General features: G+C 49.6%; 2 protein-coding genes across 6 annotated transcripts in view; one reads left to right on the top strand and one right to left on the bottom strand.

The window, feature by feature from the left end:
* Window positions 1-9,253, top strand: part of col6a4a (collagen, type VI, alpha 4a) — a 75,345-nt gene extending 66,092 nt beyond the window's left edge. For 3 of the 4 annotated variants that reach the window (XM_019364405.2, XM_019364404.1, XM_019364407.1), the window contains 7 exons: window positions 3,165-3,252; window positions 5,143-5,784; window positions 5,960-6,047; window positions 6,251-6,408; window positions 7,266-7,436; window positions 7,848-7,895; window positions 8,140-9,253. In XM_019364405.2, coding sequence (XP_019219950.1) covers window positions 3,165-3,252; window positions 5,143-5,784; window positions 5,960-6,047; window positions 6,251-6,408; window positions 7,266-7,436; window positions 7,848-7,895; window positions 8,140-8,315 — 1,371 coding nt within the window. In that variant the 3' untranslated portion in view covers window positions 8,316-9,253. The remainder of the gene's footprint in view (window positions 1-3,164; window positions 3,253-5,142; window positions 5,785-5,959; window positions 6,048-6,250; window positions 6,409-7,265; window positions 7,437-7,847; window positions 7,896-8,139) is intronic. The other variant, XM_019364406.1, reaches the window with a different exon arrangement.
* Window positions 9,254-9,674: 421 nt separating this feature from the next.
* On the bottom strand, window positions 9,675-24,285 carry pik3r4 (phosphoinositide-3-kinase, regulatory subunit 4). Of its 2 annotated transcripts, none has more exons than XM_005455998.4 (21): window positions 24,003-24,285; window positions 21,841-22,570; window positions 21,599-21,732; window positions 20,642-20,852; window positions 20,172-20,561; window positions 19,964-20,098; window positions 19,654-19,875; window positions 18,830-19,003; window positions 18,537-18,682; window positions 18,257-18,460; window positions 15,943-16,144; window positions 13,597-13,688; window positions 12,908-13,130; window positions 12,662-12,827; window positions 12,420-12,584; window positions 11,953-12,164; window positions 11,709-11,840; window positions 11,521-11,621; window positions 11,351-11,439; window positions 10,711-10,831; window positions 9,675-10,625 (listed from the first exon to the last, which is right to left on the bottom strand). In XM_005455998.4, the coding sequence occupies exons 2-21, from the start codon at window positions 22,556-22,558 to the stop codon at window positions 10,455-10,457; spliced, it is 4,008 nt and encodes a 1,335-aa protein (XP_005456055.1). In that variant the 5' UTR covers window positions 22,559-22,570; window positions 24,003-24,285; the 3' UTR covers window positions 9,675-10,454. The 2 variants fall into 2 exon arrangements, with proteins under 2 accessions (XP_005456055.1, XP_005456054.1); XM_005455997.4 differs by having other exon boundaries at window positions 21,841-22,575; window positions 24,003-24,284.
* Window positions 24,286-24,657: the final 372 nt, after the last annotated feature.

Raw genomic sequence — 24,657 nt, 5'->3', positions numbered from 1 at the left:
TGAAGCGAGGGGCAGGTTGCATGTTAGCACAGGACTAAAGGAATCATTGTTTGGTGTTTGGAGGCGTGGTCCTGCTCCTGAAATTCCGATACATAATCTCCAATTTATGCTAACTCTGCCACCATTTAGCTTGAAGGTGAGAAGGGAAGTCATTACTGCTGGTGAGGAATGTGGTTGGCATGGTTTTCAGAGGCGCATGAACACGATGATGAGGTCTCTGCCCACAGTTCATAAATGTGGGAGTTCCAGATTTCCAGAACTCCAAACTCTTGGAGAGAAAATCCACTTTCTTTACAAGACACCAACACCAGAAATGATGACGTCAGCGTATCGAGTATAAAAACATCTGTTAATGTCATAGCGACTGATGCAGCTACCATGGAAACTTGAAGAGTTTCTGGGGAGCAGGAGGGGTCCCAGGAGTTTTGCCTGGAATCACGCTTGTGGCCTTGACCAATGATGCATGATAGGTGAGGTCACGTTTGGTACGTTCTGCCACTGCACACATAAAGACCACAAACCCTAACTCGTTAAAACTTGGACAATCTGTCTTTCAAGGTCGTCTCTCCTGCACCTTTGGACCAAATGTATTCCTGGTCGTGCTAATGACACGACGCAAGCAGGAACAAGCCCTGGAACAAGTCCAGAGGTGCACACAGGTGAAGGGACAAGCTTGAAGAGGACAGTGGCCAAATTCAAGTTGTATGTGTGGATGTTGAGACGCAAACATAAAGATGACTCACACAGCACAGGTTCCAGGTCAGATACTAAACTATACATACAGTGCAGTCAAGTATTTTCAGCATTTCAGACTATCAAACTTTAATATTAGACAAATATAACATCAGTAAATGAATATTTCATTTCAACCTACCTGCAAAAATACAGGGAGAGCAGAATTATTAGGCAAATGAGTATTTTGTCCACATCATCCTCTTCATGCATGTTGTCTTACTCCAAGCTGTATAGGCTCGAAAGCCTACTACCAATTAAGCATATTAGGTGATGTGCATCTCTGTAATGAGAAGGGGTGTGGTCTAATGACATCAACACCCTATATCAGGTGTGCATAATTATTAGGCAACTTCCTTTCCTTTGGCAAAATGGGTCAATCAAGCGTTTCATTCAAAATAGTCAACAGGGTCGCAAGAAGCGTGTGGAAAAACCAAGGCGCAAAATAACTGCCCATGAACTGAGAAAAGTCAAGCGTGCAGCTGCCAAGATGCCACTTGCCACCAGTTTGGCCATATTTCAGAGCTGCAACATCACTGGAGTGCCCAAAAGCACAAGGTGTGCAATACTCAGAGACATGGCCAAGGTAAGAAAGGCTGAAAGACGACCACCACTGAACAAGACACACAAGCTGAAACGTCAAGACTGGGCCAAGAAATATCTCAAGACTGATTTTTCTAAGGTTTTATGGACTGATGAAATGAGAGTGAGTCTTGATGGGCCAGATGGATGGGCCCGTGGCTGGATTGGTAAAGGGCAGAGAGCTCCAGTCCCACTCAGACGCCAGCAAGGTGGAGGTGGAGTACTGGTTTGGGCTGGTATCATCAAAGATGAGCTTGTGGGGCCTTTTCGGGTTGAGGATGGAGTCAAGCTCAACTCCCAGTCCTACTGCCAGTTTCTGGAAGACACCTTCTTCAAGCAGTGGTACAGGAAGAAGTCTGCATCCTTCAAGAAAAACATGATTTTCATGCAGGACAATGCTCCATCACACGCGTCCAAGTACTCCACAGCGTGGCTGGCAAGAAAGGGTATAAAAGAAGAAAAACTAATGACATGGCCTCCTTGTTCACCTGATCTGAACCCCATTGAGAACCTGTGGTCCATCATCAAATGTGAGATTTACAAGGAGGGAAAACAGTACACCTCTCTGAACAGTGTCTGGGAGGCTGTGGTTGCTGCTGCACGCAATGTTGATGGTGAACAGATCAAAACACTGACAGGATCCATGGATGGCAGGCTTTTGAGTGTCCTTGCAAAGAAAGGTGGCTATATTGGTCGCTGATTTGTTTTTGTTTTGTTTTTGAATGTCAGAAATGTATATTTGTGAATGTGGAGATGTTATATTGGTTTCACTGGTAAAAATAAATCATTGAAATGGGTATATATTTGTTTTTTGTTAAGTTGCCTAATAATTATGCACAGTAATAGTCACCTGCACACACAGATATCCCCCTAAAATAGCTAAAACTAAAAACTAACTAAAAACTACTTCCAAAAACATTCAGCTTTGATATTAATGAGTTTTTTGGGTTCATTGAGAACATGGTTGTTGTTCAATAATAAAATTATTCCTCAAAAATACAACTTGCCTAATAATTCTGCACTCCCTGTACCACAGCCCCCTTTGTTAGCTGGGATGAAGCATGTGTTCTGGACAGCTGAGTTCATGTTCACTGCCAGAGCTGCTGAATCAGGAAATGCCTGAAATAAAAGCTGTCTGACAAAGCAGGCTAAAAGATCTCAGGAGCACATCACACCAGTCAGCCTGAAAGGTCACAGAGACATTTCTAAGGCTGTGGGACTCCACAGTGAGAGCCGTTATTCACACATGGAAAAAACCTGGAACAGTGCTGAACCTTCCCAGGAGCAACTGGATGACCAAATGACTCCAAGAGCGCATCGACAACTCAACTGGAAGCTCACAGAAGAATCCAGAACAGCGTGGCCTCTGTGGGAGAGGTCCCAGGAGAAAACCCCCGCTGACCTAAGAGCCAGCACTGGTTTTCCTAACAAATTAGGGAGGGGATAAAGAATTTTCCACGACACTGTACTTCATATGTTGAGCAGGAGTGATGGATGAACCTGGACCGGTGCTGATTTTGCAACTTTTCTTTCTCCAGGAGAAACTAAAGCATGAGCCAATGATGATGCACCTCCAGGACCGCTCTGCTCTCCTTTCATTAAGATCAAACTAACACATTTCCATTTGAGCTGAATTCAGCTCTTTCACACATGGGAACATCAAGACAACATCTGGCTCTTCAGGACAAACGGTGCTTCACTCCGAGTGTCTCTCTGCGAACAAAGGAAGCTTTTTCTCCCAGCTCAGATTTAATCACTGAAAATCGTCTGCGTCTGAAAAACGATGTCTAATGAGTAGATTTAATTGTAAGCTTGTACTCAGCGCTGTGTCTAATGATGTTTCCCATCAGGTTGATGACTCGAGAAACTTTGTGTTCACGGTGCTGGGAGAACGGGCCACCGGGCTCAGGAAGGTCAGGAACTGCGCCATCTGCTACGGTGAGCATCGTTTTCTGCTCTGATCTTTCTTCTGACTTTTCGTGGCTGTAAAACTAATACTGACTCAGTCCTTGTTAGAGATGGACCGATCCGATATTACATATCGGTATCAGTCCGATACTGACCTAAATTACTGGATCGGATATCGGAGAGAAATAAAAAATATAATCCGATCCATTAAATATCAAAAAAATCACCTCAGAAAACTTGCGACACGGCGTAACTCGGCTCATAACCGTAGCACGTTGCAGCAGTATGCGTCACGTGATAGAGCAGCTGTGTGTATTTGGAGCCTCGCTACCAAACCAGCATTTCATCTCCGAGGAAGTTATCCCAGAGAGAAGTAAAGCAAGTGTGTAAGTTCATCTCTGAATGTTTGTAAAGCGTTCCCACGTTAAGCTTAACAACCGATATATGGAGCGACTGCCTCTCTCTCTCTCCCTCCTGCTGCTACTTCAATCATGAAACTGATCAATGATCAGCTGATCGGCTTTTCTGTCGCGAGTCCGTCTCTCTTCTTTGTTTTTGGCCCACTTTGCACCAGAAAGAGGAAACCAGCGGCTGAACAACAGCAGCACGTTTAAGCTTGATAAGCTGTTGTTAGAATGTATTTAATATTACTTTCTACACCAGGATCCTTTTCTACGTAGCTGACGGCTGGTAACTGTGCAGGGGCGGATCTAGCAAAGTGTAGCCAGGGGGGCCGATAGGGCATGAACAGGGAAAAGGGGGCACAAAGACATACTTTTCTTTCTTATTCTCATTTAAAATGTCTAGCTTTTAATAAATAATTATCTGAATCTTACACCCAAAGTTTTAATCTGATGTAAAATGTATAGAAGTCCATTACTGTATATAGTAACTGTTAAGTCTAATATACCCTAGTAAGCTATAGTACTTTTTCCTTTGGGAAGGTACCATCTGTGCAGTCTGCAATTCTGTAGAAGAAAGATGTTGAATCTATTTAATTATTCTTGAAAAATAATTGATTTCTGTGCATTTTTTTTTCACACTGCATCAAATTAAAGTTGATTACATCAATTAAGCATCATGAGGTGGAGGGTGGGGGGTGGTTCCCTATTTTTTGTTTGTTTGTTTGTTTGCTAGGAGTTTTAGAACCCTATTAGTTAGGTTGCTTAATATTTCTGCAAAGTACTCTTTAAAATACCAGAATAGGGAGGATGGAGCAGGTTTAAGTTTATTAGATTGATCAGTGTTGCTGAACTATGAAATATTTTGGGCGCAGTGTATTTTTTGCATACAGGTATAACAGAATAGCTTTAGTGGGGTTTTTTTTTTTTTAACTTGAGTATGAACTTATACAAAAAGCAGCAAGATATAAAAAAAACAGTTTTATTGATTAAAAAACACACTATATCGGATTCATATCGGCAGATATCCAAATTTATGATATCGGTATCGGACATAAAAAAGTGGTATCGTGCCATCTCTAGTCCTTGTACATGAAAAATGAGACTGCTGCAGTCTTTTTGCCAAAGAACATGTTTGTAGTACTCGGGGTTGAAAGTCCACAGTGATAATAAATGCATAACGAATGATCTGATGGCGTCGATGCACTGTTTGAAAACACTGAGCTAATCCTTTGATCCTGGATCAGAGGATGACCGCTGTGTTTCCTGTTGACCTTTGAACCCATGGGTAACAGCACGCTGGCTGATATCAAAGCACACTATTAGACCCTGAATGAATCCATGAGATTCAATAATTAGAATATGCTGGCGTCTTTTCTAAATGCTTCTGTGCCACACCATCCTGGTTCCTGTCAGGTAGGCCAAGATCTGATGTGCACAAACACGACGGGTCACTTGTAGCTTTTGTAGCTTCCTGTCATCAGCATCACGCTTTCTGATGTCGCCTCTGTCTCTGCAGACCCCTGCAGGCGTGCACAGGAGTGCGCCTTCATCCAGGAACCAGTGACACCTCAGCAGGTGGATGTGGACCTGGTCATGGTGCTGGACAGCTCCAGGGAGATCCAGGCCGATGAATACACCGGTGCCCAGCAGCTGCTGAGCTCTGTGGTGGAGCAGCTGGCCGTGAGTCCACAGCCCCGCCGAGCCGGCCGTCAGGCCCGAGTAGCTCTGGTCCAACAGAGCACCAAGGTGGAGTTCGGCCTGCAGACCTACCAGAACGTTGAAGACATGAAGACGTACATGATGCAGAACATGCAGCAGCAGGGCGGCTCTTTGGCGCTGGGACAGATGCTGGACTACACCCTGAGGGAGGTGCTGCTGAAGGCCGGCCAGCCGCGCAGCAAGAGGGCCGTCCTGACTGTGGTGGGCACCAAGACGGCCTACAGGGACCAGGCCAAGCTGCACTACATCTCCCAGAAGGCCAAGTGTGAGGGGGTGGCGCTGTTTGTGGTGGCGGTGGGTGATCGTTACAACCGGACGGAGGTGGAGGAGCTGGCCAGCGTGCCGACACAGCAGCACCTGATCAGACTTGACAGGCTGAAGGCCGACGAGCAGGGCTACGCCCAACGCTTCATCAGGGTCTTCTTCTCCGCCCTCAACAGTAAGACGTTTCCCATCTGCAGCAGTCAGATTAGATCAGATTAGAAGGAAGGGGTTAACTATTATTATTTCAGATTTGACTTTCCTTTAAACGTTCACGTTAACCATCAGTTCCTTTCCCGTTTCACTGCAGCGTATATCTCACCATCACTGTTTTTGTCCTGTGATTATTTCAGAGGGAGTCACCTCATATCCTCCTCCCTCTCTGAGGCGAGCATGTGACCAGCTGGGTGGCCAGGAGGGAGGACAGATATTGATAACGGGGTAAATCACACACTCACACATACCGCGATCACGTGGGCCTCAGCTAAAACGAACATTTGCAGCTCCTGAAATTTCTAATTCTTGGTTGATCTTTGAATCAAGAAGAGTTGTTGTGCATTAGGAAGCTGAAAGGTTCTCCTGTGAGGAGATTAACATAACATGGTGATGGTGATGGTGTGTCCACACGTGGTCGCTGTGTTCAGTCAGGGCGTGGCACAGGTGGAGGACGTGTTTGGAGAGGAGGTGGAGGAGGACTTCCAGGAGCAGACCGGAGGACAGGTTCAGACCGGGCAGCTGGACGTCATCGACACTCTGATCAGAGGAAACGGCCAGAAAGTCGTCTCTGACACGCACGTCAAAGGTAGCCGCACACACGGCGCAGACACACTGCTGCAGGTGAAGGTCCGCTCTGACAACGCCTTACATAATGGCAGAGGTAAACGACCTCTGACCTCTGGAACTCTGACCTCTGAGGTTGTCCTGAAAAGAAGTGTGTCCTAAAATGCTCGACTGTGAAAAAAGAGAACATTTTATACAGTAAATGAATCCTATACAGTAGAGGACGTCGTGTGCAGGGTTCAGACAAACTTCTGCAAATCCGCCTCTTTTCATACAAATTCTCAGAGTGGCATTAAAGTTTATACAGATGTTCTTTCTCTCCTTCAGCAGCTGTACAGATGTGGTCGGCATGCTTTACAGCAGTCGCGTGTCATGTGTGCTTTAACCTCGTGTCTTTGTTCGACTGCATGAGCGGCGGTTCTCAGCCACAGACTGTACATAAAAGATGGACGTAGCCTGCATTCTTTCAGAGGCAGTAAAAGCAACTCGAGGAGGAGGTGATCATCATTTAGAGGCGCTCGGGGTAGGAGGGTGTGCTCGTTTGTCAGCCATGATGGATGACAGAGCTGATGATGGAAAAAAGGTTGCTAACAACAAAACTGGCTCAGGTGGATAAACCTCTGGTTTCAGAATCTGAATCCCAGAGTTGCAGCTGACTGCACCGTCGCTGTGTCTTTAGGTTTGAAGGTGTTTCTTAAACATTGAGGGGAAAAATTGGCACCCCTACATCCTTCCCCAAAAAGAGACACTGACCTTTCTCCCAAAGCTTCCTCCTCCTGAGTCGCCCCCTGCTGGTCATCAGAAGGAATGCAGGCGTTTCTGTCAGTCTGCGCTGGAGCCGCTGCCTGTTTGTAGTAAATGTGTGTGTTCTGCTTTCAGCCCGGTGTCAGCTGCCCGCTGATATCGGCGACCAGTGTAAGAAATACGCCACAGCGTGGTTCTTTGACACAAACGTCGGTGCATGCTCTCGGTTCTGGTATGGCGGCTGCGGCGGCAATGCCAACCGCTTTAGAACGGAATATGAATGTTTCCGGACATGTGGGAACCAGCGTAAGTCCAGACTGCACACCAACTGACCGCTCCACATCTGTGGACCCGCTAACCTCTGCTATCAGTGGACAGCTAACAGGATCCTCTGCGTGTCGCTTTCTACTAAAGTCCTCTGTGGTCGCACTGATAGCACGCCCTCTGTTACTGCTGTCCACGCTCAGACTCTGTCTGCACACGTACATGCATACACATGTATGTACATGGGGAAACGTGGGGGACAAAGGTCACAGCTCAGTTTTAATATTTCGACATAAAAAGCGACGCTCTGCTTCTCACACACCTGAAACTTTTTCACATGCCAGCACTTCCTGCTCAGTGACAGAACACGTCACAGCGACCTGCGATAAGCCCTCATTGCTGTTCGACTGCACAGTTATCGCCTCTCTGACTTTATTCTGTCGTCTCTCGCAGATCCCAACATCGTGGAGAAGACTCTGCCTACCAGCTTTGTCTCTAAAGGTAAGACCCGCCTGTACGATGGACAGCGGTGACAGAAGAGCACACAGGTGTCTCTACCTGTGAGAGTCCTGCATATCAGTGAGCTCGCACATGGAAACGTGTTTGTGCCGAGAGAGGATGCTGGGAGAGGAGGAGCTATTTCCCGGTTGTTCTAACGAGGACGAGCGTTCATGATGATGTTGAGATGTTTCAGGTCACGTCTCGCTCTGTAGTGCTCTAATATCAGTCTCCTGTCGTCCTCCAGATGCCTGTTTCCTCCCTCAGGACCCGGGCAGCTGCGACAACTACACGATGATGTGGTTCTTTGACACCGCACAGAAGGAGTGTGCTCGCTTCTGGTACGGCGGCTGCGGCGGCAACAAGAACCGCTTCCTGACGCAGGAGGAGTGTCAGAGCCTGTGTGTGATGAAGATCAGATGAGGAGGACGAGAGCGTCACGGCTGAACACGCATAAGGAAACCTGCCGAGGACACTCGATGAATTAGTCACAGCATTTCCCCCCCGCCCTCCTCCCCCGCTGCCATCAGGGAAACAGCTCGAACGCTTTCAGTCATCCGTCGCCTGCTTTTTGTTCGTTTACACGCATGTTCGATTTAAGGAGGCCCAGAAAGGTCACAGGAACAATCGCCTTTGCATAAAGTCTCAGTCCCAGCACGTGTGACCTGTAGCAGCTGACACGGTGCAGTCGCTGCTCATCGCACTGGTTTGTCCTCGTTCACATTTAGGAAACATAAAAAAGTGAGAAATACAAATTCAGGACTTGCTGTTTGTACAGTTAGCCTCAGTCAAACAGGCCACGCCCCCTGTAATGCAAACTTTAAAACGGGCTGGAAACATGCTTATTTCTGCTGGAAAGGTTTAATGTGCGATTCTGTGGGGACTCACTCACTGCTGCCTCTGCTGGGCGCAGGAGGAACTGCAGGTTGGTGCTGTATCATAATCCAGCTCAAAGGAAATCTGAACATTATTGTGACCTTTCAGGGCCTCCGTAGTTTTCCCTCCAGAGCACATCCCGTTTCACTCGCAGCTCGACTGGCCGACCCCCCTCACAGACCCCGCCCACGCTCCGTTCCCTCCAGTCAGGTGCTATTTTTTTATAAATCAGGTGCAGGCTGATGTGACAACAAGGTTAAGGCTTGAATGTTTGAAGGAATCGAAGCAGAGAGAGGTGAAGTTAACGTGTTGATGTGTTATTTTCCGTAAACCTGATGCAGCATTAAAAACACAGGTAGAGAAGCGAAACATGATCTGTACGTTATCGTTCCCACAGACAGGACCGTATGGACTTCATGTAACTGTAACTCAGCAGCTTTCACACGTCAACGATGGTTTAAGAAAATAAAATGATCTCAAGTGTCCGTCTGACTTCCTCTTTGTGACCAATCAGCAAACAGCCACGGTCTCTGATCACATGGTATGTGTATGTGTGTGTGTGAGTGAAAAAGAGAGAGAGACTCTTTATATTTAAAACTGTAAAAAATGAAGAAAGAAATTTGAACCTATGCAGGACCAACATACACACACTCTCGTTTTCATATCTTAGTGGGGACATCTAATTGACATAATGCTTGCCCTAGCTGCTTACCCTAACATGACCTAACTGTAACCCTGACACTAAAACCACATTTTGAGTCTAAATAACACCTTCAATGTGGGCACTTTGGTCCCCATAACTATAGTAACATTCCAATTTTCGGTCCCCACAAAGATGTCTAAACAGGTACACGTGCACACACACAGAGTTTTCAGGTGTCATTCAGTTTCCTCCGTAAAGCATCGTTTCATACATGATGATTTTATTTTCACACACAGATTCTGCTGGTTTGTGGAGCTCTTACAGTGTTCGATGCTTCTGAGCATCGTTCGGGTGAATCATCAGAACGAGACAGGAAGTTTACCTCAGGCGACTAATCTGTGCTCCTGATGTACTCAGTCCTTTTGTTAATGAAACACTTTCAAATGAAGCAAGAAGAACGTTACATAGACTCAACAGCGGTTCCCAAGTTGTGGATAGGGACCCCTGGTGGGCCCTGCAGGAACAACGTGGAGCTCAGCTCAGCTGGAAGCGTTGCTCCGACACTGAGCCGTGAAAAACTCTGAGGAGCACTGATTCAAAGAAGCTGAATTTCACCTGCACGTGGAAAACTGAACTAAAGATGAATCAAAACAAGACTACATGTCCCATAATGCAACTCAACAGAGATTTACATCTCGCTAAATCATCAGCGCAGCCACGCATCGTGGTTCTGAAAATCCGGTTTCCTCTTCGTATCCAGGCAACAAGACTTCAGAGTGAAAAATGGCGTGTTCATCAGGCAGGAGCCATATCAGCTGATACCAACGCGTGCACACCTGCACTTCCTGTCACCTGACGGACATGAAAAGCACAAACTAGTCGTCAGGGCTCCAAGTCTGCAGCAGAGCATTTCACTTCCTGCTTGAACCACGTCATATGACGTGATGATGTAACCGTGTTCATGTGGAACAGGAGCATGTGTCCATAAACACACACACGCGCCTCCTCCATGCGTGTGTGTGCTGTGATGTCACCGGGCGCCCTCATTTCCAGACTTTGACGATGCCGTCTCTGGACGAGGTGACGATGAAGCCCTGCGTGGTCTGGAAGGTGGCGATGTCCGTGATGATGTCGTGGTGACCTACGGGGAGGGACTCCGGGCCACGGCGGGGCGAGTCCTCCACCACGCCGCTCTTCTGCTTGCTGTGGATCTCCTGCAGAGACGGCAGTGTTCAAAGGTGAAAGCAGGAAGAGTGTGTGTGTGTGTGTGTGTGTGTGTGTGCGCGCGCACACTCGTACCTGTACAACCTCAGTCCCTTCGATGATCTTGCGGCTGTAGAGGACAGACGGGCAGTGCAGCGAGTCGTTGGCTCCGCCCGCCACAATGTACGACCTCTCCGGATACGCCAGGTCCCAGAACCTGAAACGAGGTCAGCAGAGGTCAAAGGTTGCTCAAAGAAACTTCCAGAAAAACTGTTTGTTAAACGAACACAGCCGTGACTCTGAGCTCGCCCTGCTGCCATGTTTGATGTTCTGTGGGTCACAGAGCGACGCTTACACCTGAGGGTCAGCTGACCCGATGACCCGTCGGTGTCAGCTGCACAACTACGACATCATCTCTCCATGACTACGACTTCCTGCCAGGACCGAGCGTTGTGAGTGTGGAGGGTGAAATACGACCCAGCCAGAACCAGAACTTCCTGTTGGGCTTCACTGAGTGAGTCTGGCTAATCTTAGCTAATGTTAGCATGCCTGCTAACACAGGTAAACGATGTGCTACCAGCTACAGCGAGCTAACCTCAGCTAACCTCTCTGTGTGAGCTGGGAGCCGCTCGCCCGGCGACATCAGTGATCCGTGGACTCCACCTGTGAGCTAACGATGCAGAGAACTGTGAGGTTCTGTGGAGTGTTTGTGTGGATGTTTCTCTGTGGGTCACACCTGATCCTCATGTCAGAGCCGGCTGTGAGCAGCAGAGGGTTCCCGTCAGCAGGACTGCAGTAGATCCCGTTAATGCTGTGTGGGGACGGCTGCAGACACACAAACACACACCTCAGTAACCTACACACACACACACAAACAAACAAACCTGAGTGACCTCAGACACTCACCTGCATCTCAGAGAGTGGGGGTGCCGAGCTCGCCCACAGGGTGAATTTGCGGTCTCCGGTCTCCATATCCCACATGGAGACTTCATTGTTGCCCTGCACAGCTGCAGACACACACACATACACACACACAGATATTTATGACTCTGTGGAGACTTTAACAGAAACAAACTCTGAGCGACTCAGCTGACCTGCGATGACAGACGACTGGTAGAGCGGGTGCATCAGCAGCCGTCTGATTCGTGCTCGGGCAGGGTGGGAGTGGTTTGAGATGGGCAGCTGGAACCGCATATCCCAGCAGGCCATGGTGCCGCTGCTCGTACCTGCAGGAAACACAGAGACGTGAACGTGTGACACCTGGACGTACGTCTTTGCACGTCTGTTAAAACCGTTTTCCTGCCACCACAAACACATTTCATGTGAGGACACACGAACCGAGGCAGAGCCAGCACTGGTGCATATCCACGGCAAAGGACGTGATGAGTCCGAGGCGGAGGTCGTGGCGCAGCGTCCAGGCGTTGGAGTTGGAGCGGAGGTCCCAGCCGACCAGCGAGCCGTTGACGGTGGCGTACGCCAGCACAGACTGGGCGCCCGAGTTGAAGTGGTGGATGTCGACCGTGCAGCCGTCCTCCTGCAGGTCCAGAGACCTGAAAGAGCACAGAGAGCGGCATGAGAGCAGCTCTGTCCCCGACTTCTAGTCAGGTATCCTGGTACTCATCTTAAACACGGCTATTTCAAAGGAGGATTATTTTGAACTGTGACTCATGCAAAGCCGCCCTCGAGGAGTCAAAGATGAGCTTTAGACGAGACGTGTCAGACTAACAAAACCTGTTGTGGGTCCCGAGTTTCCACGGGAGCCACACCCTCACCTCTCTGATGATCAGAGGGCGTGTTTCTGTTACCTGCTCTGGAACGGCTGCACTTTGGGGGACTTTGGTGGTTTGTTGGCTTCGACAGCGAGTAGCTGGATGGATCCGTTATCCGAGGCCACGGCTAAATAGTGCGAGCCCTGACAGAAGGTCAGCGTCTTCACGTGGCCGCCGATGCGAGAATACGTCAACACCGACCTGCGCAGACACAGTGAGGGTCAGTGACTCCGCGGCGCCACTTCTACATGCGGGGCGGGCACACCTGAGGGGCTCACCTGGTGGTCGTGGTCTTTCCCTCCATCTTCTGGCTGTCCCACACTTTGACGGTGCCGTCGTTGGACGCCGTGGCGAAGATGGAGTGCTCGTCGGAGACTCGGATGCGGTTCACGGCAGCTTTGTGTTCGTGCAGGTGGGCGACCAGCAGGCCCTTTGGGTGCCACCCTGAAACAGTCACAGCTGTGTGAGGTATGAGCTCGACGGCGCCCCCGCCCACGGTCCGGTGCGAGTGTGGCGGTGCTTACCTGGAGGAGGAGGTCGGCTCTCCCACTCAGCGCTTTCCATCATCTGCTTGGCCATGCGCTCGGCGCTGCACTGCTCCCTCTTCTGCTGCACCAGCTGCTGGAGCTCCGTCTTGCACGTGTTGAGGCGTCGCTGATAGGCGGGGCCACTCGCCACCGACTGCAGCACGGGCACCGCCGGAGCCGCGGTGCTCTTCCTGATCTGACTCCCCGGCCCGTCGGCGGCCTGCAAACAGACCCAAACCCGAGTTTACTGACTGAAAGGAACCAGAACCACAGAATCATCTCCCATCATGCATCGGGGCGCACGAAAAGAAGGCGTGAAACCTTAGTCGAGCAGGTTTCCTCCCACTGCAGGAGCCTGAAGATGAAACCTAACGATCGTTCCTCCTCCACAGCACTGACACACGACTACGTTACAACATGATGACGACACAGGACGAATCACAGCTGCAGGTATGATGGAGAACCCACAAAGTTTACCCACAATGCATTGCTTTGAGTGTTCTCTGGTGAGCAGTCAGAATACAGATGTCCCTGATGATTTTAGACCCGCCCCTCTGTACCTGCAGCCTCTAAACTCTGAGAATAATCGTGTGGGAACCTTACATCTGCTCTCAGACTAAATGGGACTCTGCACCACCTGCGACCCGGCACAAACGCAGCATCGTACAGATGTTGGGTGGCGTTACCGTGGCGGGCTGGCTGGAAGGCGGCTCCTGAGATCCAAACATGCTCTTCCACTCCTCGTTCATGGTGGAGTCCTGCTTGGTGTGCTTCCTGGCTGTGGGACAGACATGCAAACAGGACGTTAAACCAAATGACCACGCAACCACGAGCTCAGATGAAGCAGCTTCCACAATCGGTGAAACTAAATCCAAGAAGGCCAAACAAATATTTCAGTCACACAAAGAAAAGATCAAATAATCCTTCATGTGCTCATCGAGATGAGATGCTTTTATTTTGGAGGGCTTTGATTAGACGGAGCGAATCTGTCGACCGCTTGCTGATCACAAAGGCAAAGTGATTAATGAGAGAGATTAGAGAGCGACTTTCTTCAACAATCTGCTTCTTTCACATGGTCTGGCTGCAGATGGAGGTGATTACACAAAAACATCTGGAACAGGATTATTTCAAAGCAGCGGGACCTTTTAAATAACCCACAAGAGACGGTCATCACAACAGACACATGGAAACACTCAAGAAAACAACAACACAACAAGCATCAGAGCTGAAACCCTGCAGTTCCTCTAACGTCCAGCAGAGGCAGCAGTGCGTCGTGTTTACAGTCTGATACACAGACTGCTCTGGCATCTGCAGGTAAGGTTGTGTTCACAGTTCACAGAGTGTCACTATATACAGATGATATACGTTTATACAGTGAGGTGGAGCGAGGCTTACGAGTCACAGGTAAACACATCCTGTGACTCCTTTAAACATGTCCTGTACTAACAGACTGAGCTCCAGCTTCATGAGTGAAATCTGAGGATTGTATGTGGATGGTGCTCAGCACCGATTAGCCAAAGTGCAACAAAGCACAACCAAAACAACAACACTGAAGCATTTTTGAAGTTTAGTTCAGTTTCATGTCACATCTTTGTTGAGGCCACTCAGCTGTGAAACTGTAAAAGATGTGTGAGGTGTGTACGAGCCACAGGTGGAGGAGCTTTAATGTGACCTAAGACCAACTCAGGTCAACGACACTGGCGCTGTACCTCAGTGAAAAACATGATATTTCCTGTTCCCACCAGGTGGCGCTGTGACCAAATACAGTGGTCCCTCGCCATAACACGGTTTACATTTCGTGGTCTCGCTGTTTTGTGGATTTTTTTGTTGCAATTTTGCAATTTTTTTTTTTTTTTACAGTGCATTGTGTTCTCCGTCCTGATTGGCTGTAGAGCATTGTCAATCAATCCTGTGCCATGTCTCCTGTACAGTACAGAATGCGTTCAGTTTGTCAAATGTACATAAATCTTCGATCGCTGGCGGTGAGACTGACGTGCTGTACTGTATGTTTGTATACTGTAACACCTGGAAATGGTCACATTGGCACCAGAATGGCCTCTTTAATTCAAAATGGCCGACTTCCTGCTGGGTTTGGGACATGGGTCCAGTCACTACCCGATCTGTACCGGAAACCCGATCGGTACCCCCCATGCGCGAAAGGTGTCTACTTCCGGTCGAAGCGTTTTACGATAGTTACGGGTCAGAGTATCTGTTAAGATGTTAAGAATAATAAGTATATCTTCAAATGTTTGCAATAATGAAGCATTTCAGTACAATGTAGACAAAAACAAAAAATAAAAAGATAGTTACGGATCAGGACTCCCCGATCCGTACCGCGCATGTGCGGGGGTTTTCTTCTTCTTCTGTTCGTTTAATGGCAGTTTACTCCCCAGTGTACGAGGATACCGCCACCTGCTGACCGAGCGAATGAACCCTATTGTAAACTGAATTAGCGTCATTTCAAATGCGTGTTAAATTTGATTTAGCGATAGTCAAGTGTGTTTATGTTTGTCTGTGTGGAGAGGATTGATTGGAATAGTGATGATGATGTCCGCTATCACTGTCAATTGTCAGTAAACACTTCATCTGGCTGATGAATCTTCACGTGACATATTATAAAGTCTGTATTATTAACTCTGTAATTAGGCGCTATTCTTATTATTTTACGGAGCTTTTGTTCAATCGGGGGACGCTCTGTGTTGAGGAGAAAAGCATGAATTTGTTTGTATACGGATTATCCATAGTTTAAATGTCCCGGTAGTCGAAAAGGAGGCAGAGCTGTTGAGAAATGCTAGGATCTAACTGGGCGCTAACTGTATCATTCAAATATATTGAATGTCGCAATGCTGGCAAAGAGAGGAAGTGACGTAAGATTTGCGCATGCGGGGTACCGATCGGGTTTCCGGTACGGATCGGGTAGCGACAGGTCCAGTGGACTTTTTGGTCCGCCTTGGCTCGTTACAACTATGTACCAAATTTCATACGTGTATTTGAAACCCTTGGGTTTGCTGTGTGGATGGGGTGTGGGTTACCTCGCTTGTCCTCGCCCTCAGCTTTGGGTTTGATCAGGTCCACCTGGCGGCCGGTGATGCCTAGCATGGCCAGGTCGATGACGCCGGTCTGGCCCGCCTCCCCCGCGTGGCTCTGCTCGCCCATGTTGGCTTTGGCCTTGTTGGATTTCAGCATGAAGTCTTTGAGCGCCAGCAGCTTGTCCTCCTCGGCCTCGGTCATGCCCTGAGAACAGAGTCATCACGGCGCTGTGCACTCAGAGAACACACAAACTCTTCACATGTGGACTCATCTGGGGTTTTATTTCCCCACATTACCCCCCCAAACTACTCCACATCTGCACGAACACATCACAGCAGTGACAAGTAAACACAGAAACACGTCCACCCAACAACATGTAAAAAACTCTCTTCTGTTAGTTTTACAGTCTAAGGAGAAAAACTATGAGCCTGACTCAGCCTGAGTCCCGCTCGGCGTGGCTCACATCCCCCCGACACTCCATCGCCCGCCCCCTGCAGACCTGCTGCAGGGTTGCTGATGGAGCTACACATCGATCTGCATTTGGAAAAACCACGTCTATGTGCAGCTCGTCCTACGTCCTCCACCTGTTCTACCTGAATGTTGCTGTTGCTGTATTCCTGTCACTCGCACGTTTACTACACTTGCTTTGTGTATTTTGCTGCGTGTACTCGTGTGTGTTCGTTACCAGCCTGTGGTTGTGAGTCCATCTCGGTCAGGACTCTCTTGCAAAACAGAATCTGAAACTCAAGATTTGAATGATCCTGATTAAATGAAGGTATTAAAACATTTTAAAGTCTTGCTGTGTGTCGGGGAGCAGCAGGTCCGCTGAGCTTTCCTTTGTCTCTGTTCAGGCTCCACTTTGCCCTTCGTGGGCTCGCTGTGAGTGGATTTTTACGGTTGTCCTGCTGCGACGTTTCTCTGCAGCACAGCTCAGAGATGACAGATGAACAGATTTTTCTCTTTGTGGGCAGCTGGAGCTGCTGCTGAATTTGAAAAATGCTCCAAAAACACGAATAACACAACATGAAAATGATGCTGTGCAAACACCAAAACGAGAGACGCGAGTCAGGAGGAGCAGCAAACCCTGTGATCAGAGTCTGCAGGCCCAGCTGTGTGGAAGCTGCTGTTCTGTCTCCATAATGCTGCATATTTGCGGATTTCCTCAGAACACGATGACTAACAAAGGCCCGAGTGATGCATCTGGCAACCTCTGAGCAGCTCGAGCACTAGCCCCGCCCCCTGTGAGCATTAACTGGAGCTGGCCCGCGGCGACGGCAGAGTAACTCGCGTTGTGAAAGCTTCGAGCGTCTGCCAGAGGAGTTTGTGGGAGTTTTCTTTGGAGGCCTGTTTCCAGATGTTCCTCAGACAGTTTTTGGCCCTCGACTTTAATTCTGAGGAAAATGTTCAATCCAACCACAAACCTTCATCGGATCACAGCTGCAGCGTGGGAGCCCCAAGCACTGTCTGCATGTCTGAACTCAGGGACGAGGCCGTGAGGAGGCTCCAATGTGCTTAAAGCCTTCAGCACTCCTCTTCCTCCCCCTCATGAACGCTTTCCTCCTCATTTGTTTCACTGCTGAAATCTCAAAACAGACACACATTTGAATCCAGCCTCACTCTTAGCATTTAGACCGTGCGAAGCCTGGACGGGAGGATCATACACACAGATACCTGCTAATCAGTAGTATCCAATTAAAACCTCTCATTAACCTGGAGCTCAGCTGGCAGCCATGTTATTGGTCACATGGTGTCATTGAAAATGCTCCAACAGCACAAACACGGCCGCAGAAGAATAATAATTTAGGTTTCAAATCAGCTCGACAAACAAATCGTTTATCTTCAGAAACGGCAGAACCACGACTTGAAAACTCTCGGTTTCATTTCACTGAAGAATGTGTGGAAGCAGGTTTCATGCATGAAGCTGAGCGAGGGCTGAGCCGTGCAGGAGGCTAAACGCTGCTCTTCATTTTCTTTTTACTAAATGTGTTTAAATTCATGAACCTATTTCAGTTCATGTTGGCCTCTCACTGAGCATGCTCCTAATATACTGTATAAGTGACTGAAAGCAGTCCAACAAAAATGCGAGGAGGGAATTGTGTGTCTGTGTGTATAATAACATGTTTCCCTCCTGGTACGCTACTACTGTGTGTGCTGTGCGTTGCTGCCCCCTTCTGACTGCAGCCAGCATCGCTGCAGAGAAACATCATGGAGCTCGCTCTGTGTTGATATCAAGCACAGCCTGCAGTTCCTCTAGCATCCAGCAGAGGCAGCAGTGAGTCGGAGCCCATAAGATCCCGTGTGAAAACGTGTTCTCACCTGTGAGAGCAGCTTCTTGAGGAGCTGGGCGATGGCCGGGTCATCGGGCGTGGGGCATTCTGGGATGGTGCCCGCGCGCTTCTTCTGGCGCAGCAGCAGGTGTCTGAAGAGGGTGGCGATGTCTTTGGAGCGCAGGGCGTAGTCGAAGATGGAGCGACTCACGGGCTCCTTCAGGACGCTGAGCAGAACAAGCTCCTTATCGATCTGCGGGGCAGATGAAGACGGATGAAGTGAGGAAGATGCAGGAGGTGCGAGCGTGACGATGGTGGCGCGGACTCACCTGGATAATGGGCTGGGTGATGAAGGGGTTGAGGTGGGGCATCAGCTTGCAGTAGACGTCGGCCACGTTGAGGTGCTGTGCGACCACGGTGATGAAGCCCACGGCGCCGTAACGGATCCACAGGTTGGGGTGACACAGGAACGGAGCTACGGCAGGCGGGAGGAGACAGACTGGGTTTAGTGTGTGACATCACGGCCACGGCTAAAACACGTGGAAACCGCTGGAGGGGAAAAGCTCCCGTGGTGATGCTGTGGCGTTCTCTCGGGGAGAAGCTGAGCCTCCGCCCCGCTTACCGATGTCGCCGACGAACTCGTAGATGTGCGGTTTCTGCAGCAGACCCAGATGGCACATGCAGGTCAGCGCGTTCAGGGCTTTGTAGATGACAAACTCCTCGGTGTCGCTCAGACCCTGCTGCAGCAGTGGCTTCAGGATGGACGAACTCTGCCAGCCGACGTACGCCGCCACGCCTGCAGCGCCGCCGCCACACAGACAGAGAGAGAGAGAGTGTTTCTTATTTCCTGTTTGATTTTGTATTCATCAGAGTTTCACTTCCTCCCCCTGTTAGTTGTTCCTTCTTTCAGACTGTTTGCCCCGCCCTCTTTAGCATCACCTGATCATTCCTGAGGTTCCTGCTATTCTACGTCCTTACATTTACATTGATGTATGTATTTATGACCTTGGATCATGAGTTAATATGTTTATGCTCTCCTTTGTTTGTTTGTGTTTTTGTGGAGAACTTGAAGCTTTTGACTCAGAATTATTGTTGGTTAAAAATACAGAAAAACTGATTTGACTTCTATGACGATGTCACCGACTCTACCATCAGTTTAATGAGGCAGAGGAGCAGAAACACGCACAGGTATCCTGAACGATCTGTCTCAGCGGCTGAGAAATATTACTCTTCCAGCCAGAAGATGTTTGTGGCATCAAGACTGAGGAGCTTCTACGTCTGCTTCACTCCAGCCTTCAAACACTGCCCTCTAAAGCCTGTAAACTGTGATGGAAGAGAACTACACTCGTCTTTAGCTGCTGCTGGTGGCTAACCTCACAGCAAACCAGCTGCAGTTCCTGCTTCTGGCCACAGAGGCCGCTGCTGGGTTAAATTCGGCGCGCTTACCCACGATGCTGTCGAAGAAGGCGCCCCGCAGGTGCCAGTCGTTCTTGTCGTTGAGGAAGGTGATCATGTGGGACAGCAGGACGTCGTTGGCTTTCTGCCGGCCGAAGAAGACGCAGAGGCGCGTGATGCCGTTCTCCATCAGCGACTGCTTGACGATATTCTCCGAGTCGCTGAGCAGCGTCACCACCTTCTGCTGCACCATCTCGTGCAGCGCCTGCAGCTCTGCACAGCACACACACAGCGAGCTCGTCACTTGGACGCAGAGCGACGCATTTATAAATTTATAAGCAGCACGAAGGGCGGGGCGTACCTGAGTCGTAGTTTTCGTTGGGGTGGAGCGCTTCCTCCGCGTCCTCGCCACTCAGGTCCTGCTCTGTGTTCACGTTGTTTTCCTGGACCAGCTCCAGGAAGCGCAGCGCGCTCTCGGCCAGGTGAGCAATGTTTTCTGAGAGGAGAAAGAAGGCGTCAACAATCTAAACCTGCACGCCGTGTATCTGCGGGGTTTCCGAGTCACTGACCTGCGTATGCCAGCCTGACGATGGTGGCGTCGTCCTGGGCGAGGTGGGCAATGCCCGGCAGGATGTACTCGGGGTAGATGTTCACGTCGTTCCTCGGGACCTCCTTCACCAGCGCCAGCACCTTGGCCAGCGTCCGCACGGCCTGGGCGCGCACTCGGGGCATGGGGTCGTTGCAGAAGTGCAGCAGGTACGGCGTGATGCGGTCCAGCAGGACGTCTACGCTGAGCCGGGGGGCCAGGTGAAGGACGAGCTCCAGCGCGGCGAGCTTGGAGTCACAGCAGCGCAGCGTCTGGAGGCAGGAAGTGATGACAGAGACGAGCACGATGAGGCCCTGCTCCTCACGGGAGCTCGTCACGCCATCGCCGCCATCCTGAGAAGAGGAGGTGGAGCCTGAGGGGAAACAAACACCAACAGTCAGGTTTCAGCGGCAGCAGACTTTCAGAGAAGTTTCACCCTCAAAGGCGCGTCACCTCCGTGCAGGTTGTGCAGGATGTTGTCGAGGTCTTTGCGGATGATGAGCACGCGCTCGTCTGCCGACTGGAACGTCTCTTTGGCGAACTGCGCCATGTACGGCTGCAGGAAGGTGTAGAAGATGTCCGGGAACGCTTTGCCTCGCTGCTGCTTCAGATAATCCTCTGCTGTCAGGCGCTTCTCGGGCTCCCGCTGCACCATCTGGGTCACCTGACAGGAAGCACACACACACCGGTAAAGACCTCGCTGTGGGCGCTGCGCTCGCCACCTTCAAAAGAAGGCCAAGTAAGACCTCCACACGACCTCGGCTCGACCTTAAGAGCGGTTCTTGTAACTTCCTGTTTGTTTCTGGCCAAACGTCTTTTTATCATAATGAACAATGAAACATTCTCCATTCAGTGTAGGTGAAGATCTCACTGCATTTATCCGACTTCTATGGAAGGGATACATATGCACTTAAATATAAAAACAATTTCTTTTCAAAATAAAACTGAAAAAACTATTGATCTATATCTGAAGTCTCCAAACAGAGGTTTCTGTGCACTGCTAGAAGAAAGACACTTACAGCATCAATCAGCTGAGCACAGGTAACACTGATGCACGACCTGAACTTTCAGAATATAACACACCTGCACCACATCCTGCTTCCAACACCAGCAGGTGACAAACGAGTCTGAACAAAGAGAAGCGTTTTGGATTCATAAACACGCTGGCTTCAGTGAGGCTCCCTCTTTCTTATAACATAAATATATAATATAAAAAAGTCATGTGTGTTTGATGCTGTGTGTGATCTCCTCCTTCTCTGAGCTGACTTTAGTTGACTGTCTGGGCTTGATGTTTGGGTGTTCTGGGCGCTTTCACCTGCCCAGGTTTTCAAAGAGTGAGACTGCTCATTTTCACCCTTCAGCGCCTCTGACGACACATAACTGATCACCAGCCGGGTCATAAATCAGTACCAGCTCTCTGACGCTGCGGTCCTCGATCTTCATGAGGACCTGCTCTGTCTGGAAGTGTCCTTTACGATACGCCAGCAGCTGGGACAGATCGAAGAGCGGGACGCCCTCTGTGAACAGCTCGGCAATCACACAGCCTGAAAACGCACACACACACAGATGAGGTCTGGTGTTCCTCTGAACGCAGAAGCATACAAACATTTTCACTGGAAGCGTGATGGAAGCTTCCAGAAACGCCTCCGTACCTGCAGAGAAGATGTCCATGGCCTGCTTCAGCTCCCCTCGGCTCCTCTGGTTGTTGTTGGTCAGGTCCACCAGCGGCGTGTTCTGGTCGCTCTCCGTGGTAAACATGCTTCCATCTACGAACCTCTCGGGGGCGATGTAGCACGTCCTCCTCCTGGACGTGTCGAAGAAGTAGTTGAAGTCAGCAGGGTTGTCTTCGGGCAGGTAGGTGGGCTTGAAGCTGGCGAAGTCGGTGAGCAGCACCCAGTTCCAGCTGGTCACCATCACATTCTCCGTCTTGATGTCCCCGTGACGCACGCCGGCCTTGTGAGCCTGGTCGACGGCGTTGAGGATCTGGAAGGCGAGCCAGCGCTTCTCCACGTTGTTAAGGAACGGCCGCGTGCTGATGCGGTCGTACAGGTTGTCCCGAACGTACTGGCGGAACAAGATGGCGGCCTTCTCGGTGAGAGAGGTTTTCTGGAAAGGCAGGCAGTTCTGGCAGGAGTGCAGGCGGATCTTCAGCTCCTCCAGCTCCTGCTTGTAGCTCGTCAGCGGCAGCGACGGGTCCTGGATGGCGAAGACCTTCACCACCACCAGGCCCTCGCGATGTTTGGCCCGGGCCACCTTGAAGAAGCGCGTGCTGCCCAGGCTCTTATCGTACTCGTGGTCGACGATGTCGGAGAAGTAGCTGTCCACAGACAGGATCTGAGAGGGGGCGATGCCCGCCAGCTGGTTCCCCATCGTGCCTTGAAGCTGTGCTGCGGAAAGACAAACAGGAAGAGAGGTGCACATGCACGTAGTGAGTGAATCATGGGAATCCCCGGCAGCCTACGTCTATTGCAGCATAACTAAGGGAGGATTCAGGGTCACCTGGTCCAGCCCTAACTATATGCTTTAGCAAAAAGGAAAGTTTGAAGCCTAATCTTGAAAGTAGAGATAGTGTCTGTCTCCTGAATCCAAACTGGAAGCTGGTTCCACAGAAGAGGGGCCTGAAAACTGAAGGCTCTGCCTCCCATTCTACTTTTAAATACTCTAGGAACAACAAGTAGGCCTGCAGTGCGAGAGCGAAGTGCTCTAATAGGGTGATATGGTACTACAAGGTCATTAAGATAAGATGGGGCCTGATTATTTAAGACCTTGTATGTGAGGAGCAGGATTTTGAATTCTGGAGTTTTGAAGATCACAGAGAAACAGTGTGTAGTTCAGGGCCCGGCTCGGCTGTCGTGTTTTCCGGGTTTCTTTCTTTGGCCTCACACATCGCGGGTTGCTCCTGCTCCATATCAGCCTTTGGGGAAGAGCTTTGCATGAAATGTGACTGATCCAGAAGCAGCTCAGCTCTGCTGCCTTACTGAATAGAAGGTTGAGAATGAAAAATGTATTTGACCCTTGAGTATGTGCCAGCAAATATTTTTAGTTCTTTTAGGTTTTATTTGGAGGGTGTGGTCAGGGTCAAACAGGAGGCCAATCTGCAGTTTTCCATGTAAATATATCAGACGTCAGCCTTCGGTGTCATGTTGGGTTTCATTGTGCTGCTGTGGTGTTTAATGTCTCTGTGCAGAGGAGTTTGGCTAAATGTAGATGATCTCGTGCCCAGCGTGTGGCTCCGAGCTCTTCTGCTCGGCGTCCATCCTCCCTCCTCTATTTGTCATCTTTAAACCAAGACGGTAGAAACACGAGCTACATCTGCTCATTTCCTGCAGATTGTTGTGATGACGACATGTTTCTGCCCACGTTAAACTGTGACATCACTAGGTAACGTGGGCAGGTATTAAACAGCTGGCGGGTGAACAGGTGTGTGCAGGTAAACTGGAGTGTCCGTGGAGCTGATCGGTTGAGTGTGAGGAAAATGTCGGCTCGTTATTTACACAGAGACACGAGACCAGGCGGAAGACTTTCTGATTTCTGTTTTTAATTAAAATAATTTCGTTGTTGTCTGAAGATAATATCGATGCGTGTATGACGCACGAGCTGGAGATCTTTAATCTTGTCTTTAATCTGGAAGATGTAAATGGATCCAACAAGTTAAACTGGGACACCGGCCTGACCCAGCGGAACATCAGCGGGAGAGCCTGAGCTTCCAGAGCTCGGAGTGAAACCGGCTGTGAGACCACAAACACACTAAAACACACGGAGGCTAACAGTTAACATCTCTCTGAGGGAAGTACACGGTAAAAGGCAGACAAACCTGCAGCCGTTTGCTCTCACGGGACTACAGCTGCTGTTCCTATTAACTTCAGCGTGCTAGTAGCGCTAGCCGTAGCACTGATGCTAAAGGCTGCTAACGGGAACAGGCTTCAGGCTGATTCGTTGATTCCGGTCTTCATGTCGGCTCTCCTTCTGCCACCGCAGTACCGACTCACCGTGCTCAGATAACCGAGAATAAACAACAAACCAGACGGACTCGCTCAGCTAACCGATCCGCCGTTTCCAGCTGTTATTGTGTTTCCGGGTTACAGCGGAAGCGGAAGCATCCTTAAGGATGAACCGCGGTAGTTCCAAAGATCGTCTATAAGCGTGTGAGGCTCTCTGTCGATTCATTCATCCGTGTCGGTTCACTGACAGGTCAGCGCGGTGGAGCAGTGAGTCACTCTGAGTCACAGAGACAAGGTCCGGGGTTTGAATCCGGCTGGCTCTGTCTGTGTGGAGTTTCCATGTTCTCCCTGTTCATGTGGGTTCTCCGGGTTCCTCCCACAGTCCAAACATACCTGTGAGGTTAGAATAGAATAGAATAGAATAGAATAGCTTTTTATTGTCACTGTTACAAGAACAGTGAAAGGCAGTTTGGCATCTCTCCATGTGTGTGGAGTACACAATAGCGTAAGTATTTACACAATAACAGA

This window comes from Oreochromis niloticus, linkage group LG11 (assembly GCF_001858045.2).
Source record: "Oreochromis niloticus isolate F11D_XX linkage group LG11, O_niloticus_UMD_NMBU, whole genome shotgun sequence".
Classification (NCBI taxonomy): Eukaryota; Metazoa; Chordata; class Actinopteri; order Cichliformes; family Cichlidae; genus Oreochromis; species Oreochromis niloticus.
The sequence above is the reverse complement of the archived record's forward strand: the minus strand, read 5'-3'. Positions and strand labels throughout refer to the sequence as shown.

What these genes read in the sequence shown, in the direction of transcription:
- pik3r4 (XM_005455998.4), bottom strand. Translation starts at nt 22,558, where the DNA reads ATGGGGAACCAGCTGGCGGGCATCGCCCCCTCTCAGATCCTGTCTGTG. An exon ending in TCAAGAAGCTGCTCTCACAG is followed by an intron (nt 16,145 to 18,256) that starts GTGAGAACACGT and finishes CTCTGTTCTCAG; the next exon opens with GGCATGACCGAGGCCGAGGA. An exon ending in GAGCCGACCTCCTCCTCCAG is followed by an intron (nt 12,828 to 12,907) that starts GTAAGCACCGCC and finishes TGACTGTTTCAG; the next exon opens with GGTGGCACCCAAAGGGCCTG.